This window comes from Odontesthes bonariensis, chromosome 7, assembly GCF_027942865.1.
Source record: "Odontesthes bonariensis isolate fOdoBon6 chromosome 7, fOdoBon6.hap1, whole genome shotgun sequence".
NCBI lineage: Eukaryota > Metazoa > Chordata > Actinopteri > Atheriniformes > Atherinopsidae > Odontesthes > Odontesthes bonariensis.
In genome coordinates this window covers 2991325-3005747 of record NC_134512.1, presented here as the reverse complement: position 1 = coordinate 3005747, position 14423 = coordinate 2991325, and the positions used below count along the sequence as shown (strand labels likewise).

Below are 14423 nucleotides of genomic sequence, written 5' to 3'. Positions count from 1 at the left end.
TACATGATAGTAAGCCTGATTTTCAAGGTGCCAACAAATCTTGGAAGTTGCCAACATAACCCAAGATTGGAGGGAAACTGGTATTCCATCAGCAGTCACCATACTCTGTGAGAACACTCTAAATACTTTAGTGCAATATTACAATATCACCTTGACACTTTAACTACAATGTCACTTTAATCACATTGTCATTTTAATTTTATCGACGCCTTGTTTTTTTTATTTTTTTATTTTATTTTTTTATTTATTTTCTATTATTTATTTGCTAAATATTTTATTTATTTATTTTTTGTCACCCCCTTTTGTGTTTTTATTGTGATTCCATTTTCTTGCTCTTCTTTTAATGTACCGCTCTTCGCCCTTCTAATTGCCCTTCGGGGATAAATAAAGTTTTTTCTGATTGTGATTCTGAAAGACATGGCTCTCATAGAATATCTAACATGCCAGATATTTCAGAGGAGTGGATGTCGTAGGCTCAGAATACCCATGCCTCTTGATGCATGCGAACACTTCTTTTCGCATGCACCACATAGACTCCAGTCTTTACCCTTTTCACTTCTCATGTGGGTTTTCGTGACAACATGTAGTCTGGAGAACAGACAGACGGAGAGGGTTAGGTCTAGCAAAAAAGAAAAAAAGAAAAACTTGTAGAATGTGACCTCAGGTCACTAATTTGTCACGAAGTGTCAACTTACCAACACCTAAAAAGAAAAAAAACACTGTGTATCATTTTGTGTAGTGCACTACACAACTATATCACGTATGATGTAGTCTGAACTTGACTCTACATCTGATTGTAGATGGCAAGGAACACCACCAGAACCGAAAAGGTTCTGCTTATTTAATACTATAACTGTGGTCTTGCCCACAGTGAGTCAGAACTTACTGATACAGTCACTTGCAGCACAAATGCTATGAAATTATTAAATTAAAATACAATTGATTTAGTTGTACACCATCATCAGGTTTTAGCAGGTACTTTTATTACCTTGTGTGTGGAAACTGTGGGACTAAAGGGACTGAACGCCGTCTCGTCTCCTTCCATGCTGGATATACTGAGGCTCTTCATCCTCTCTGCTGCCTCAATCCTCCTCCTCTCGATGTCTTCCTTCATCCGTCTCCTCTCCTCCTGGGAGTCAGGTCACAAACACTCTACGCTTTACATTTGAATATCAGTAATATTGGTCTAACAGCTGTTCATTTTAAAGATTTCAAACAAGGCATGTTCACCTCCTCCTTGGCCAGCCGCTGGTGCTCTTCCTCCTCCCTTCGGCGTTCCTCTTCTTCACGAACTCGGCGTCTCTCCTCCCTCCTCCTCTTCAGCTCCTCCAGCTCCTGCTCGGCCTCGGCCTGTCGGTGTCGAAGTTGTTCCAGCTCCTGGCTCTCCTTCTCTTGTAGGCCCCAACCGATTTTCTCCAGTTGCTGCTCCGTCTCCAGGATGGCCTCTGCCTCCCCTGGCTCCACGGCTCGACTGCACCCAACACAAATGTATCTCATTCTATGGGCCCGGATTTATATCCAGGCTCTGAACTACAAACAGTGTCAAAGAACATTCTGTTCTTTCCACAAATGAAGGAATTTCTCCTCTCTTGAAGAACTGAGTCTAATTTTTACCATTTTCTGTCCCATTTAGTGAGGTTAAAAAAAGTTTTATGTCCTCATGAAAATCAATTTGATTTTTAATTCATTTTAATTCAATGTTAAATCTAATCTATTTTAGTTGCAGTGAGAGTCTCATCTCACTGCGCTGCAGGACTGAGAGGTTCAGGAGGTCCTTTTTACCTTTTTTTTAGCTCCTTGACTAATTTGAATTTCCCCCCTGGGGGATGAATAAAGTATTTTTCGATTCTATTCTACTCCTAAATGTTTCTTAATAATCTGTCTTGCATAATACTTCACCGAAACACCAACATCTGACTCAACGAAGATAACAACCTGTTTTGTAGTTTTTTGTATGTGAAAACAATGGTGATGACTTGTCTTGCAATTATTTTTGTGTCCAATTTAACACTTTCTAAAATTCTTTGTTAGTTAGTATAGCTGACATGCAATACTGGATGGAGCCTGATCTGGCCAATGTAGCTGAGCAGACAAGCGGACTGGACTTTTTGGGAGAGGTGACTGCTTTTCTAGCATATGCTTTTGCAGGAATCTTTAAATTTGCGTCGAGCTAGCACACAGCTTAAAGTTCCATGGTGACACACCTGCTGGATCTTTTCGTCTTGTTGATATGTGAGGTCACTTCCTCAGCGGCCGCATTGCTGTTGTAGGTGCTGTGTTTTGGCTCTTGGCGAAGGAAAACCTTTGATGTGTAGGAGGCTTTAACTTCTTTCATTTCCTCTGCCTGTATGTGAAAAATGAGAACATTTCTTTTTAAACACTTCATGTAAGTTTTAGTCAACTGTCAGATTTGAAAGAGTTGAATGTTGCTGTCTTTAATTATTTTGTCTTGTCATGAATGTTTCAGGATTTCCCATTATCTTGTTTAATTTTATTTAATTACAGACATCTGTAATTATTTTTTGGGGGGGGCTTTTATGCCTTTATTAGATAGGACAGTGTAGAGAGACAGAAAGCAGGGGGCAGAGATAGAGAGGGGGAACAACATGCAGTAAAGGGCCGTCTGATGTGGGACTCGAACCGGGGCCAGCTGCAGTGAGGACTACAGACTCTTGTACATTACGCCACAGACTGGTCCGACATCTGCAATCTTAATCTTAGACTCTTACACGTTTCAGTAGCTTCAGACTTATACTGTACTCAAATACAGTACCTTGAACACGTACCTTAACATGTGTAGAATCCACTGCTGTATATATTATACAATTACCGTATGTACTGTACAGAAATATTGTGCATATTGTTCTGTGTATACTTCATTTGTACATAATGATCAATCTACCTGCATGAAGGTATTTGACCACTTCATTCAATTTCAATATTTTTAACTAAACTGTTTCTTTTGCTTTCTTTGTGCAATGACAGCAAGAAATCTTGGAGTCAAATTCCATGTTTGAGTTTGCTGATTCTGGAATCATTTATGGCTTGGTTTAGATTTATAGCCATGTTGATGTTTGTTTCTTTATTTATTTGTCAGGGACCATGCACAATAATGTTAATATCAGAAGAGAAGCCTAATTTCCATCTGCAGTCCTGAGGCTGGTAAATACAAATGTACATGGGAAATAAAAAACAAATGAATAGAAATCCAAAATCAAATACCAAATAGCACATGTACATTAAGCTTCCTCGCCTACACATACTCCACCTATTCATTTTAACACTGTCTCATAAAGAAATCAACATGTTTTAACACTTAGTCTGTTTTTTTTTTTAAAGTCCAAAATCTACAAACTACCATCGATTAACATTTAGAGCACTGACTCACAAGAAATAAAAAACAGAATTCATCTCAGCGCTGCGTTTGATACTGTAGATCACAGAATCCTGTTGCACAGGCTGGAAAACTGGGTTGGACTTTCTGGAGCGGTCCTTAACCCATTGGCGCCTAAAGCACCTGCAAAAAAAGCTGCTCAATGCCTAAGCCAGTTTTTAGAAAAGGTCCCCAATGCCTGAGTTTTTTTTTTAACTAAAAACAATTAATTGAAAACACCTAAGAACAATTCAATAGTCTCAGCCTCTGAAACACATAAAGACATGAAATAATTTGCATTTTAAAGGTTAAATTCTCTGCTTTTATTCCGTCATGTTCATTCAGCATTAACACCAACACATTTTCATTAAAAAAAAATGAAAAAGATGAGTCAATACACACACAAACACACACACAGACACACACATGATTCAGGATAATACCCAATGCTGCTAATTATTATACTACTATTACTATACTATAACTAATCATCATTACTATTATTATCATCATTATTATTATTAGTATTAGTAGTAAATGTAGGCACCACTTCAGCTACATTTCTGGCCATGATAGAGACGTCATTGCAAAATTATACTATCAGCAATAATAATGAATGATAAAAAAAACCTGCAATATATCTTGCATTGTGCAGTTATACTGTAAACTTCAGTGACACGACTTCTAAAACATCATAGTTATACTGCAGTAATTCGCACCGGGCTCTCTTTTTTTTTTTACATAAGGGCAACGCCACTCAAATAAGAATGAGAAGTCGTCAGAATGAAGCGCAAGAATAAATAATTACCTCCAGATCATGTCAAAACGATCTCGTGCCATCACTCGGGCGACATTTGTCTGATACAGCCACTTGCTCTGCCTCCAGTAATCCCGGCGAGTTAGTAGTTTGATTATTCCAAAAGTTAGGCAGATACCGATGAAAGATTTCATCTCCTGCTTTGACACGGGGCTCCACTTCGAGTTGGGTGGTGTGTGGCCGCGCGCCTGATCCGCATATAAGTTTGTCTGTGTCACCAACATATCCCAAACTTCATCAGTGAAAATATGCGAGAACACATCTAAAGGACTTGCATCTTCAGATATTGGCACCTTCAGCCCCGGTGTACGAGTAAACTTTTGTTGACGTCGGGGGCGAAATCCAGCGGACTGCCAGTCTACTTGAAAGCCAAAAAATTCCTCGTCCTCGTCCTCATCCTCTCCAAACAAATACCAATCATTGTGCATTACATGCGCCTTGAAAATAATGATAAATGAACAATGTTGCGCTACGCAACAACCGGCGTTAGGGACCATGTTGCGCAACGCAACAACCGGCGTTAGGCACAATGTTGCGCTACGCAACATCCGGCGTCAATGGGTTAACTGGTTCAGGTCCTACTTAGAAGGCCGGAGTTATTTTGTTACAATTGGCAGCTATGAATCTGAGCGAGTGGTCATGACTTGTGGAGTCCCCCAGGGGTCAATTCTTGGACCTCTTCTGTTGAACTTGTATATGCTCCCTTTGGGTCAGATATTGCAGAATTTTAACATCAATTATCACAGTTATGCAGACGATACACAACTTTATGTGTCTCTGTCACCGGACGACTGCAGCCCAGCAGACGTACTGTGTCAGTGTCTGGAGGAAGTAAACACCTGGATGAGACAGAATTTTCTACAATTAAATGAAGACAAAACTGAGATCATTCTGTTTGGTAGCAAAGAGAAGAGGGTCAGCGTTGGTAAATATCTTGAGACTCGGGACCTTACAATCACTGACCAAGTTGGTAACCTCGGAGTGTTGATAGACTCAGATCTGACTTTCAGCAGCCACATCAAAGCTGTCACCAAGGCAGCTTTTTACCATCTCAGAAACATCAACAGAATTAAAGGTTTCCTCTCCCAAAAAGACCAGGAGAAACTCATCCATGCATTCATCTCCAGTAGACTCCATTACTGTAACGCTCTTTTAACTGGACTTCCCAAAAAGAGCATTAAACATCTGCAGCTCATCCAGAACGCTGCTGCTGGAGTTTTAACCCGGACTAAGAGATCTGAACACATCACAGCAGCTTTAAAATCTTTACACTGGCTTCCAGTCAGTCATAGAATAGATTTTAAAAGCCTGCTGATGGTTTACAAATCCCAGAACGGTTTAGGCCCAAAATACATCTGTGATATGTTCAGAGAATATAAACCCAGCAGAGCTCTTAGCTCCAAGGACTCAGGTCAGCTGGTCCAGTCCAGAGTCCAGACTAAACATGGAGAAGCAGCATTTAGCCGTTATGCTGCAAACAAGTGGAACAAACTGCCAGTGGAGATTAAACTTTCACCAAATGGAGACATTTTTAAATCCAGGTTAAAGACATTTCTGTTCTCATGTGTCTATGCATGAAATATCTTTTAACTTATCTAGACTGTTGCCTGATTTTAAATTCATTTAAATGATTTTATTTGTTTCTCTTTATATTCTTTTATGTATTTTTAATGCTTCTTACACTCCCTGCTGCAATGCTTTTATTTTGTGTAAAGCACTTTGAATTTTTTGTACATGAAATGTGCTATATAAATAAATTTGATTTGATTTTAATGATCTAATATTTTCAAATAATAAGAAAGTGTTTTCTTCAGTTGCCAAAGCAGTGAAAGCCGATTCTCCAAAAGATTAGCTTCTTTTAGGCACTCAGTTCAAGCAGTCAATCTGAAAGATCCTTTTATCTGTTCTGAGCCAAGTTGTTCAACGGACGGACATCCAAATACACAACTGGATTCTTCAAACTCAACCTTTTGTATTTGGTGAGAACGCAGTGATGACGCTGTGCTGATTTCCTAACCAGTACTTTTAACATTTGATCATTGAATGGGCCAATTTCTTTTCAAAGTTGTCTGGCTTGCTTGAGACCAGCAACAAACAGATTTGTGGATGTGGCTATATTGCCCTAGCCTAGAAATCTAGACGCCCCTAGCGACCACAAATTGAATTTGCTCCCAGGTGAGTCTAGTCACTTGTGGTCGTTTTGCGAGGCTGAAAATCGAAACTTAATCAGGCCAATCAAATCGTGAGGAGCGGGGTCGGAGGCCGGGCTACCTAGTGACGACAGAGGTGCGACGTTTCAGTGTGTAGTTCCAGAGAGAGTTAAACAATGGCTGCTCCCAGCGAACAGTCTTTCGATTTGGCTTTGGCAGCGACTCTAGAAGATTTAAATATACATATTTCTTTGCAAGACGACATTAGACTACACACCATGATGTACTTTCCGTCGCGCTGACTACGTAATCCTTCTTCATCGCTCTGATTGGTTGTTGCGCCATCCTATTGCGTGGCGTTGAGTGCAGAGGCAACTTAACAGACAACTGTTTATCCCGCCCACACTGCTATCCAGCTGCACCCTGTACAGCTTTTTGCTGTAGGGGTCTAGCTTGCTAGGCTAATATTGCCCTGAAAATACTTTTTTTTTAAAAAGATGTTAAACCTGACATAGATCTACTGAAAGTGATGTGATTTATTTAGAGTATAACTTGGACTTGTCTTGCATAACTTAAGACGTGGTTTTTTGCGTTAAGTTACTATGAACTTAACAAGGATCAGTCGAAATCATTTAGTTTTGACCAGGTCTTGATCCGACCTTGTGTTGTCTTGAACAAGTTGAGAAATAATTTGTAATTGTTTAGAATGCCTATAAATTTCTCATGGGCTTGTCTGCAGTCCCCTCAGACTTGAGTCTGACTGTTCAAACAGCTATGATGTTCGGTTAGTCCCAGCTTCCTACGCACGTATTTGTTTCCTAAATTGTCTTTGTTTTCTAAATTGTCTTTTTCCCCATTTGACCTGAAGTTCTTTTGCCTACCGATGTTGAACACACTTATTGTAAGTCACTTTGGATAAAAGCGTCTGCAAAATGACCATAATGTAATGTAATGTAATGTAATGTAATGGTTAGGAAGCTTTACCTCTGTATTTGTCCTTTGAATCTCCTTGCTCCTGTTTTGTATCGATGCATCGCTCTTCCTTTGTTCCTCTTCCCTCCCTTTCTCTATTCTCACTTCCTCCTCACATTGCTTCCTCCTTTCCATTTCCATTCTGGCCCTATTTATCTCTTCTTGATCTTGTCTCTGGAGTTGACTGGAGGACACACTGGGGGCCTGGGTGGCCTTTATAGGGACAGCTTTGTTCATAATGTCCTCTTCATCTTCATTGCCTCCCTGGCACAGCTTCTGCAAGCGTTGCTGCCTTCGTCTCTCTCTACGTTGAGTCCAGTCACTGAAACCCTCATCCTCCTCCAAGGATGGAGAACTATTTGGCTTCGGGTCACTGTCATACCTTGAGATGGATGAGACAAAAGTAAAAAGGTACAGCTTGAGTATTTGGGTCACAAATGATATTAAACAAATTCAAACCTGTACATTATGATGAAATACATTAAAATGACAACACAACCATATCAGGGTCAAATGCAGGATATCAAAACCAGAAGCATAAATATAAAAAATAAAGAAAGTTGAATTTTACACAGTGATTAACAACACGGATGGCATCCTGATGAATCCGCGCCCCCTTTCTTGCCAGACTCACCAGCAAGGGTCACACACCCTTTCCCATTATAGGTGACTTTGAGTTTTGTTTTTTTTGTTTCTTTTTCAAAAGTTTTGCCGGTTGCCAATTTTGTTTTCTGAGCATATTGCTGAAGTGGAGTGAGTTATTTTGGTATTCTCTGAATTCTGAATAAGTATTTTGCCTGTTTAAACAGGCCAAAGTAACATAGCTTGTTTCCTTGTATAGCAGACACTGTTCTTCCATCTATGCTCAGTTGCCCCAGTGGGTTCTTGGGGCTTGATAACCATTGTCTGATTGAAAATATATACATATATACACATCAATATATTCATATTCATATATATACACTATATTCCCAAAAGTATTGGCTCATCTGCCTTTACACGCTTATGAACTTCAGTGACATCCCATTCTTAATCCATAGGGTTTAATATGACGTCGGCCCACCCTTTGCAGCTATACAGCTTCAACCCTTCTGGGCAAGCTTTCCACAAGGTGTAGGAGTGTTTATGGGAGTTTTTTACCATTCTTCCAGAAGCACATCTGTGAGGTCAGACACTGATGTCGGACAGAAGGCCTGGCTCACAGTCTCCGCTCTAATTCATCCAAAGGTGTTCTATCGGGTTGAGGTCAGGACTCTGTGCAGGCCAGTCAGGTTCTTCCACACCAAACTTTCTCGTCCATGTCTTTATGGAGCTTGCTTTGTGCACTGGTGCGCAGTCATGTTGGAACAGGAAGGGGCCATCCCCAAACTGTTTCCACAAAGTTGGGAGCATGAAATGGTCCAAAATCTCTTGGTATGCTGAAGCATTCAGAGTTCCTTTCACTGAAACTAAGGGGCCAAGCCCAGCTCCTGAACAACAACCCCACACCACCAAACTTTACACAGTCAGACAAGTACCGTTCCCCTGGCAACCGCCAAACCCAGACTCCTCCATCAGATGCCAGATGGAGAAGCGTGATTGGTCCCTCCAGAGAAGGCGCCTCCACTGCTCTGAGTCCAGTGGCGGCGTGCTTTACACCGCTGCATCCGACGCTTTGCATTGCACTTGGTGATGTATGGCTTGGATGCAGCTGCTCGGCCATGGAAACCCATTCCATGAAGCTCTCTTCAGCTAATCTGAAGGCCACATGAAGTTTGGAGGTCTGCAGCGATTGTCTCTGCAGAAAGTTGGCGACCTCTGAGCACTATGAGCCTCAGCATCCGCTGACCCGCTCTTTCATTTTACGTGGCTTCGTTGCTGTCGTTCCCAATCTTTTCCACTTTGTTATAATACCACTGACAGCTGATTGTGGAATATTTAGTAGAGAGGATATTTCATGACTGTACAATAAAATGCACAATAACAAATTGATCAGATTGACTTGTACTTTAATTATGATACTGATCAGCATTTTAATTTATGCTTTCACGTTGTTGGCTGTCAATCTCTGTCATGTTAAGCCTGATTCACCCAGATTCAGGGATATGTTCAAATGCTTCAAAGTGCCTTGAGATTACATTAGTTTTAATTTGGGGCGATATAAATAAAATTAAACTGAGCTGAATTTAATTCATAATACAGGCACCTGGTTGCTTGTTCCGGTCACAAGATTTGTGAACACTGGTCCAGTTTACAACATGCCCCTCTCTTCAACTCGGAGAGCGGACAAGGTTTACTCATCTCAGTTTTCTCTCCTAAGCGTTCATGATCAGCCTGGCCTACCAATACAGAGTTAGCAAAGGTGTTAACTCTAAAAGAAGAACAAAGAAGCGACCGCATTCTACTTTCAAAGAACATGCAATGACCGAACAGCAAACATTGAACTTTCACACAAAGCAGGACCATCTCCAACTCCTCCTTCCAAGGGTGACTTCAACGTTGAAATGGGGGAGAGAGATGTCTCCTAAGGATCATGCTAACAAACAAACACTCTAAGCATTAGCACCAGCTCCATCTGACTAAGCATAAGAGGGCTAAACTATACTTACACGCACTGCACATATTTGTTTCCTTTAAATTTGATGTTGTGATTGTGTGTTAATTGTACGGTAATTTGTTGAGTTGATATCAGTGATGGTAAGACATTGAGAACTTTGGCATGCGCTGAAGCTTGCGCATGCTAACTTGTAGATACTCAGATGAAGGGACATAAATCTAGGACTGTGTTCGAAACCGCCTACTACGTACTACATACTTGCAAACGGCATACTCATCGATCAGACAGTATGCAGAGCGTTTACACACAATGCCCGAAATCAGCTTCAGGCCGGCTGATTTCTGCTCGGGCTATAAACTCTGTAAATATATAACTTTAGCAACATTTGAAACATTTTCAGGCGAGAAAGTAGTCGTTTAGATCCCCAACGTGTTGAAAATCTGACAAAATACCGACGATTTACAATTTTGTTCCCACGAATTCGGCGCTACTAAAGCTAGCCGCAGTGAGTAACGCACTTCCGGTTATTTTCACAAAATAAAATACTCATTGCCTTTTATCATAGGGAAAGCCATTACGATACAATTGGTGCTTTTGTTTTGAAAACAGGAAGTGAACCTACCCTCATTGTAGCTAGCTTGAAACTGCCGTTTTGACAGGAAATGACGATCGGCGACGTCAAGGTACGTTGCATCTTGGGTAGTTTGAGTATGACAAGTAACCTCATGATGAATACTCAACATTTCGGCGAATCTAGTATGCATCCGGGAACTTAAAAAAGTTAAAGTTAGTATGAGTAGTAGGAGAAGTATGCAGTTTCGAACACAGCCTAAGACACAGTCAGATCTTATAACCTCACTCACGTGATAACAGCTGCCACCTTGTTTTGTGTTTTTTCATGTTCATCTCCCATTCAAACACACCCACACACACACACACACACACACACACACACACACACACACACCCACACAGATGGTTGTTCACCTTTTAGTGTCATATACTTTTGTATGTTTTAACATAGTGTGGTGGCATAACCAATAGTGTTTATCACTGAATGACAAGCATTTTGCAAACGTTGATCAAATTGTGCTGTACTATTCTAAAAGGTAAAGGGGTTTGTGGTCATTGTGTATTTGCACCGTGATAACTGCAGGTAGCAAAAAGCTCAAACTTATACCTCTCTTTTCATGTCATATCTGTCCAAAATTGCTCGATCAGATCTCATCAGATCAGATCAGATCAGACCAGACCAACACATACTTGGGACTGTGCTTAATTTTTAGTTTCTGGCTTCAGGTGGTGCCCCATATTAATGAGAGCTCCCACCATTACCCGAACAGCACAGTAGGTATCAAACACCATTCGACTGTGACTTCTTCATTATATGTGTTTAGTAAAATTTAAGTTTTGAAGTTGAAGTGAAAATAAGTCATTAGGCATGGAACAAGTGACTTTTGAGGGGGACAGCTGTTCCTGAAACCAAATCTGAGCTGGTCTGCTGGAGCAGAGCTTAATTTCTATCCATCAAAAAGCATTAAGTGATTTTAGTAACAAGGCTTACAGTGATTAGATAAACACAGGATTAAACTGGTTACAGGGAGATGTGGCTAGTCCAGACTTGAAAAGAAAACACTCCATGTAATGATCCTGACTAACAGTTCAAGGATGTTAAACAAATATTATGTAAGAGCGACAGTTATTGATCTGTGTGGTTAAAATGTCCCGTAAAGTCACACACACTCATGCAGAGCTGGTGTCAAAACTTTGATCTAATTTGGAAACATAGTGTCTGTTATAAATTAAAATAGAATAATACTTTATTCATAGCACTAAAGTATATTAGAATTGCATTTCAGGTATACTTTAGTATTAACCAATTTAATTGATGCTCTTTAAATGAAAGTCAATTCTCTGACTTAAGCCACAAGGGCCCTACCCTCCAGCTAGATGTCTCCATTGGGCATAAGTTAATGTTTGTAAGAGCAAATGCATGTGAATTTTTAAAACATGGAATCCATGAAAGTGACAGTTACATCATAGAAATTATATATTTCAATCCTAACCGTGATGTTTTTGTTAACCATAAGCAGGTAATATTATTGCATGAAGTCAACAAGCAAGTGACTGAAGTGTTTAAGTAAAGTGTTCTAAACTGAAAGTTACTCAGAAATGAAAATCCCATCGTCACATGCTGGTACTTAACTTAACTGGTCCTTAACTCATGAATACCTGAATGATAGAAGGCTCTGCACATTAGAATGACGTCTACTGTGATGTGGAAACGCTCACGAGTCGACTTCCTTCTCCCTTGCAGGGGCAGGATGTTACAAAATGCCTTTATGAACAAACCATCTATATGAACATTTCAGTGCCTCTTGGCCTCAAGTCATTGTAGTTACCATTTGGTTTATATTTCCACAGTTACAAAGACTTATTCTAGTGAGTCGGGGGGCAACATTTCTTCAAACATCAGTGCTGTTTGTCTGAACATGGGCTGAATGCTTTTTTTTTTTCTATGGTGGGGTAGCAATGTGAGGTGGGACATTTAAATGATTCCTGCCTCTCAGAGTGGGAGACATGAAACAACTTTCATTAAAAAGCTTGAATATAGTGAAAGTAAAAACATCAGCTGTAGCAGTTTGGCGATATTGGCATTGTAGTAAAGTTGACTTACAACATGTGCACTTTTGACCGATGTCAAATGCGCACATGTTATAAGTCAACTTTGCCGGACAGAATTTCTGGATCCAGCATATGTTACAACTGTTCAAGTGGAGAATGTCTATGCTGAGGTGAGTTACCAGAGTAATTATTTACTGGTCATCAATCAGCAATGAAGATCCTCCTGGAGTCTCATTTGTAACAGCAAAAGTTGGGATTTACAAATAAATATGAATGTATTTTGCAATGTGATGGCCAGCCACACATAGTAATATCCACACCTCACCACCAGTGTATTTCCATTTTAATTCATCAATTAATTTACTTTTCAGTCATTATTCCAAACATTTAGACACACTACTTAACACATTATTTCTTTACCAAATTAGTTTATTTTCTCACCTTGTAGTGGTGTTATGGACTGTACACATGCCAACACTGCAAGGTCAAATTCTGTTTACGTTGTATTAATGCTCTTTTATTTCTTTTGAGTTACCTGTGATTAAGCCTATCGCTCCTGGTGCAGCAAAGGGCGTGGCCAAGGGCGTGGTCAGGGGCTGAGGACTGTAAAGCCTCGTTTCCACTATGCAGTCCAGTGTGGGTCGGGTCTCTTTGGGGTCAGCTTGCGTTCCCACTGTACAAAGGGGACCCTCAGGGGTGGGCGGAGTGCGTGCGTAAATAGCAAATAACAGCAAATAACAAATAGCATCCATAATTTGGAACCACCTCCAAGCTTCTTCAGCTTAATGCCACACCGGCTCGCGGTCCGGTTGAAACCACTCTCGGCCATTTTTGCGGCAATCAGCTGAAAAACTGTTTGGTTTGTCACAGCGCCATCGAGCTCCCGCTGCACAGCCTCCTCACCAACAACAGAGAGCAGTTGACGAACCGGCGAGGAGTCGGAAGGTGCAAGCTATGTCGACCGAGAAGGTAAGAGTAATCAAATGTACCTGTGAGCGTGAGAGGGGTCTATTTGTTTTTGCGGTAGGTGTGCCAGAAAGCAAGTTGAAGTACTTCCGCTCAGCTCCCGGGCCGCTCCAGCAAAGTTACATAGCGCAGTTTTTCCAACTCAGACCCCCGAAGGGCATAGGAGACAGGCCAATCGTAATATTAAAACTCATTCTAGCTGCACAATTTTTTTCAAGATGTTATTTTAAGGTAGAAATGTTACATAGTATTGCTTTAAGTTCCCCTTATGTGTCTTGTTATGTTGTATTCATTCATTCATTCATTCATTCATCTGTTTGAGTTTCTTTAGTTCTTTAGCTTAGATTTGCCAACACTTTTCATATTTTTTGGGTAAATAAAAAACCTGTGTCTTTGTTGCCTTACTGCTTGGTCCCTGACATGCATACATGCAATTTTAGTATGCATCTCATGCACTGTTTATGAATCAGGCCAGCGTCTCTGACAGTTCCCCTGCTGATAGAAAGCCATGAAAGTGTGTGTGGGTCTCTGGGAGCTGGCAAAAAGGAATTTACTCACTATTCCACAAATGATTAAGACTCTTGATCCACCATTGAGAGACTTTGCCTGATCTCTCTAAAAAATAATGAGCCTGAACACACAGCAACGATTCTAAGTAACATGAAGTCAACACCAGGACAGACTCCAGGCAGGCTTGTTTGGATGACCTTTTTGTTTTACTTCATTTCAATGCTTATCCGTTATACGTTTGAAAAAGAAAAATCTGGAATATAAAATGTACCACATAAAAGAAAGGATTCTGTCTACAGCTTCAGTCTTAGGCCAGCAGTTAATAAACACACTATAAACAGGATTTTGGAGGGTGATAAATACAATCCAAGCAAATAATTCATGCCAAAGCAAAGTAGTCATCTAATGAAATAGGAAATAATCGAGGAAACTTTCCAGGAGATTTAAAACAACATTATATCACACACTCACACA

The 14423-nt window shown here is 40.4% G+C and overlaps 2 protein-coding genes across 2 annotated transcripts in view; both read right to left on the bottom strand.

The window, feature by feature from the left end:
• The window catches only part of tnnt3a (troponin T type 3a (skeletal, fast)), a 209615-nt gene that overhangs the window by 70706 nt on the left and 124486 nt on the right, over positions 1–14423 (bottom strand). The gene's annotated exons all lie outside the window — the stretch shown is intronic.
• The window catches only part of lsp1a (lymphocyte specific protein 1 a), a 95103-nt gene that overhangs the window by 50469 nt on the left and 30211 nt on the right, over positions 1–14423 (bottom strand). Inside the window, exons 3-6 of the mRNA XM_075469258.1 lie at positions 7325–7694; positions 2205–2344; positions 1231–1471; positions 989–1129 (exon numbers count right to left, since the gene is read on the bottom strand). Of these exons, the coding sequence (XP_075325373.1) occupies positions 989–1129; positions 1231–1471; positions 2205–2344; positions 7325–7694 (892 nt within the window). The remainder of the gene's footprint in view (positions 1–988; positions 1130–1230; positions 1472–2204; positions 2345–7324; positions 7695–14423) is intronic.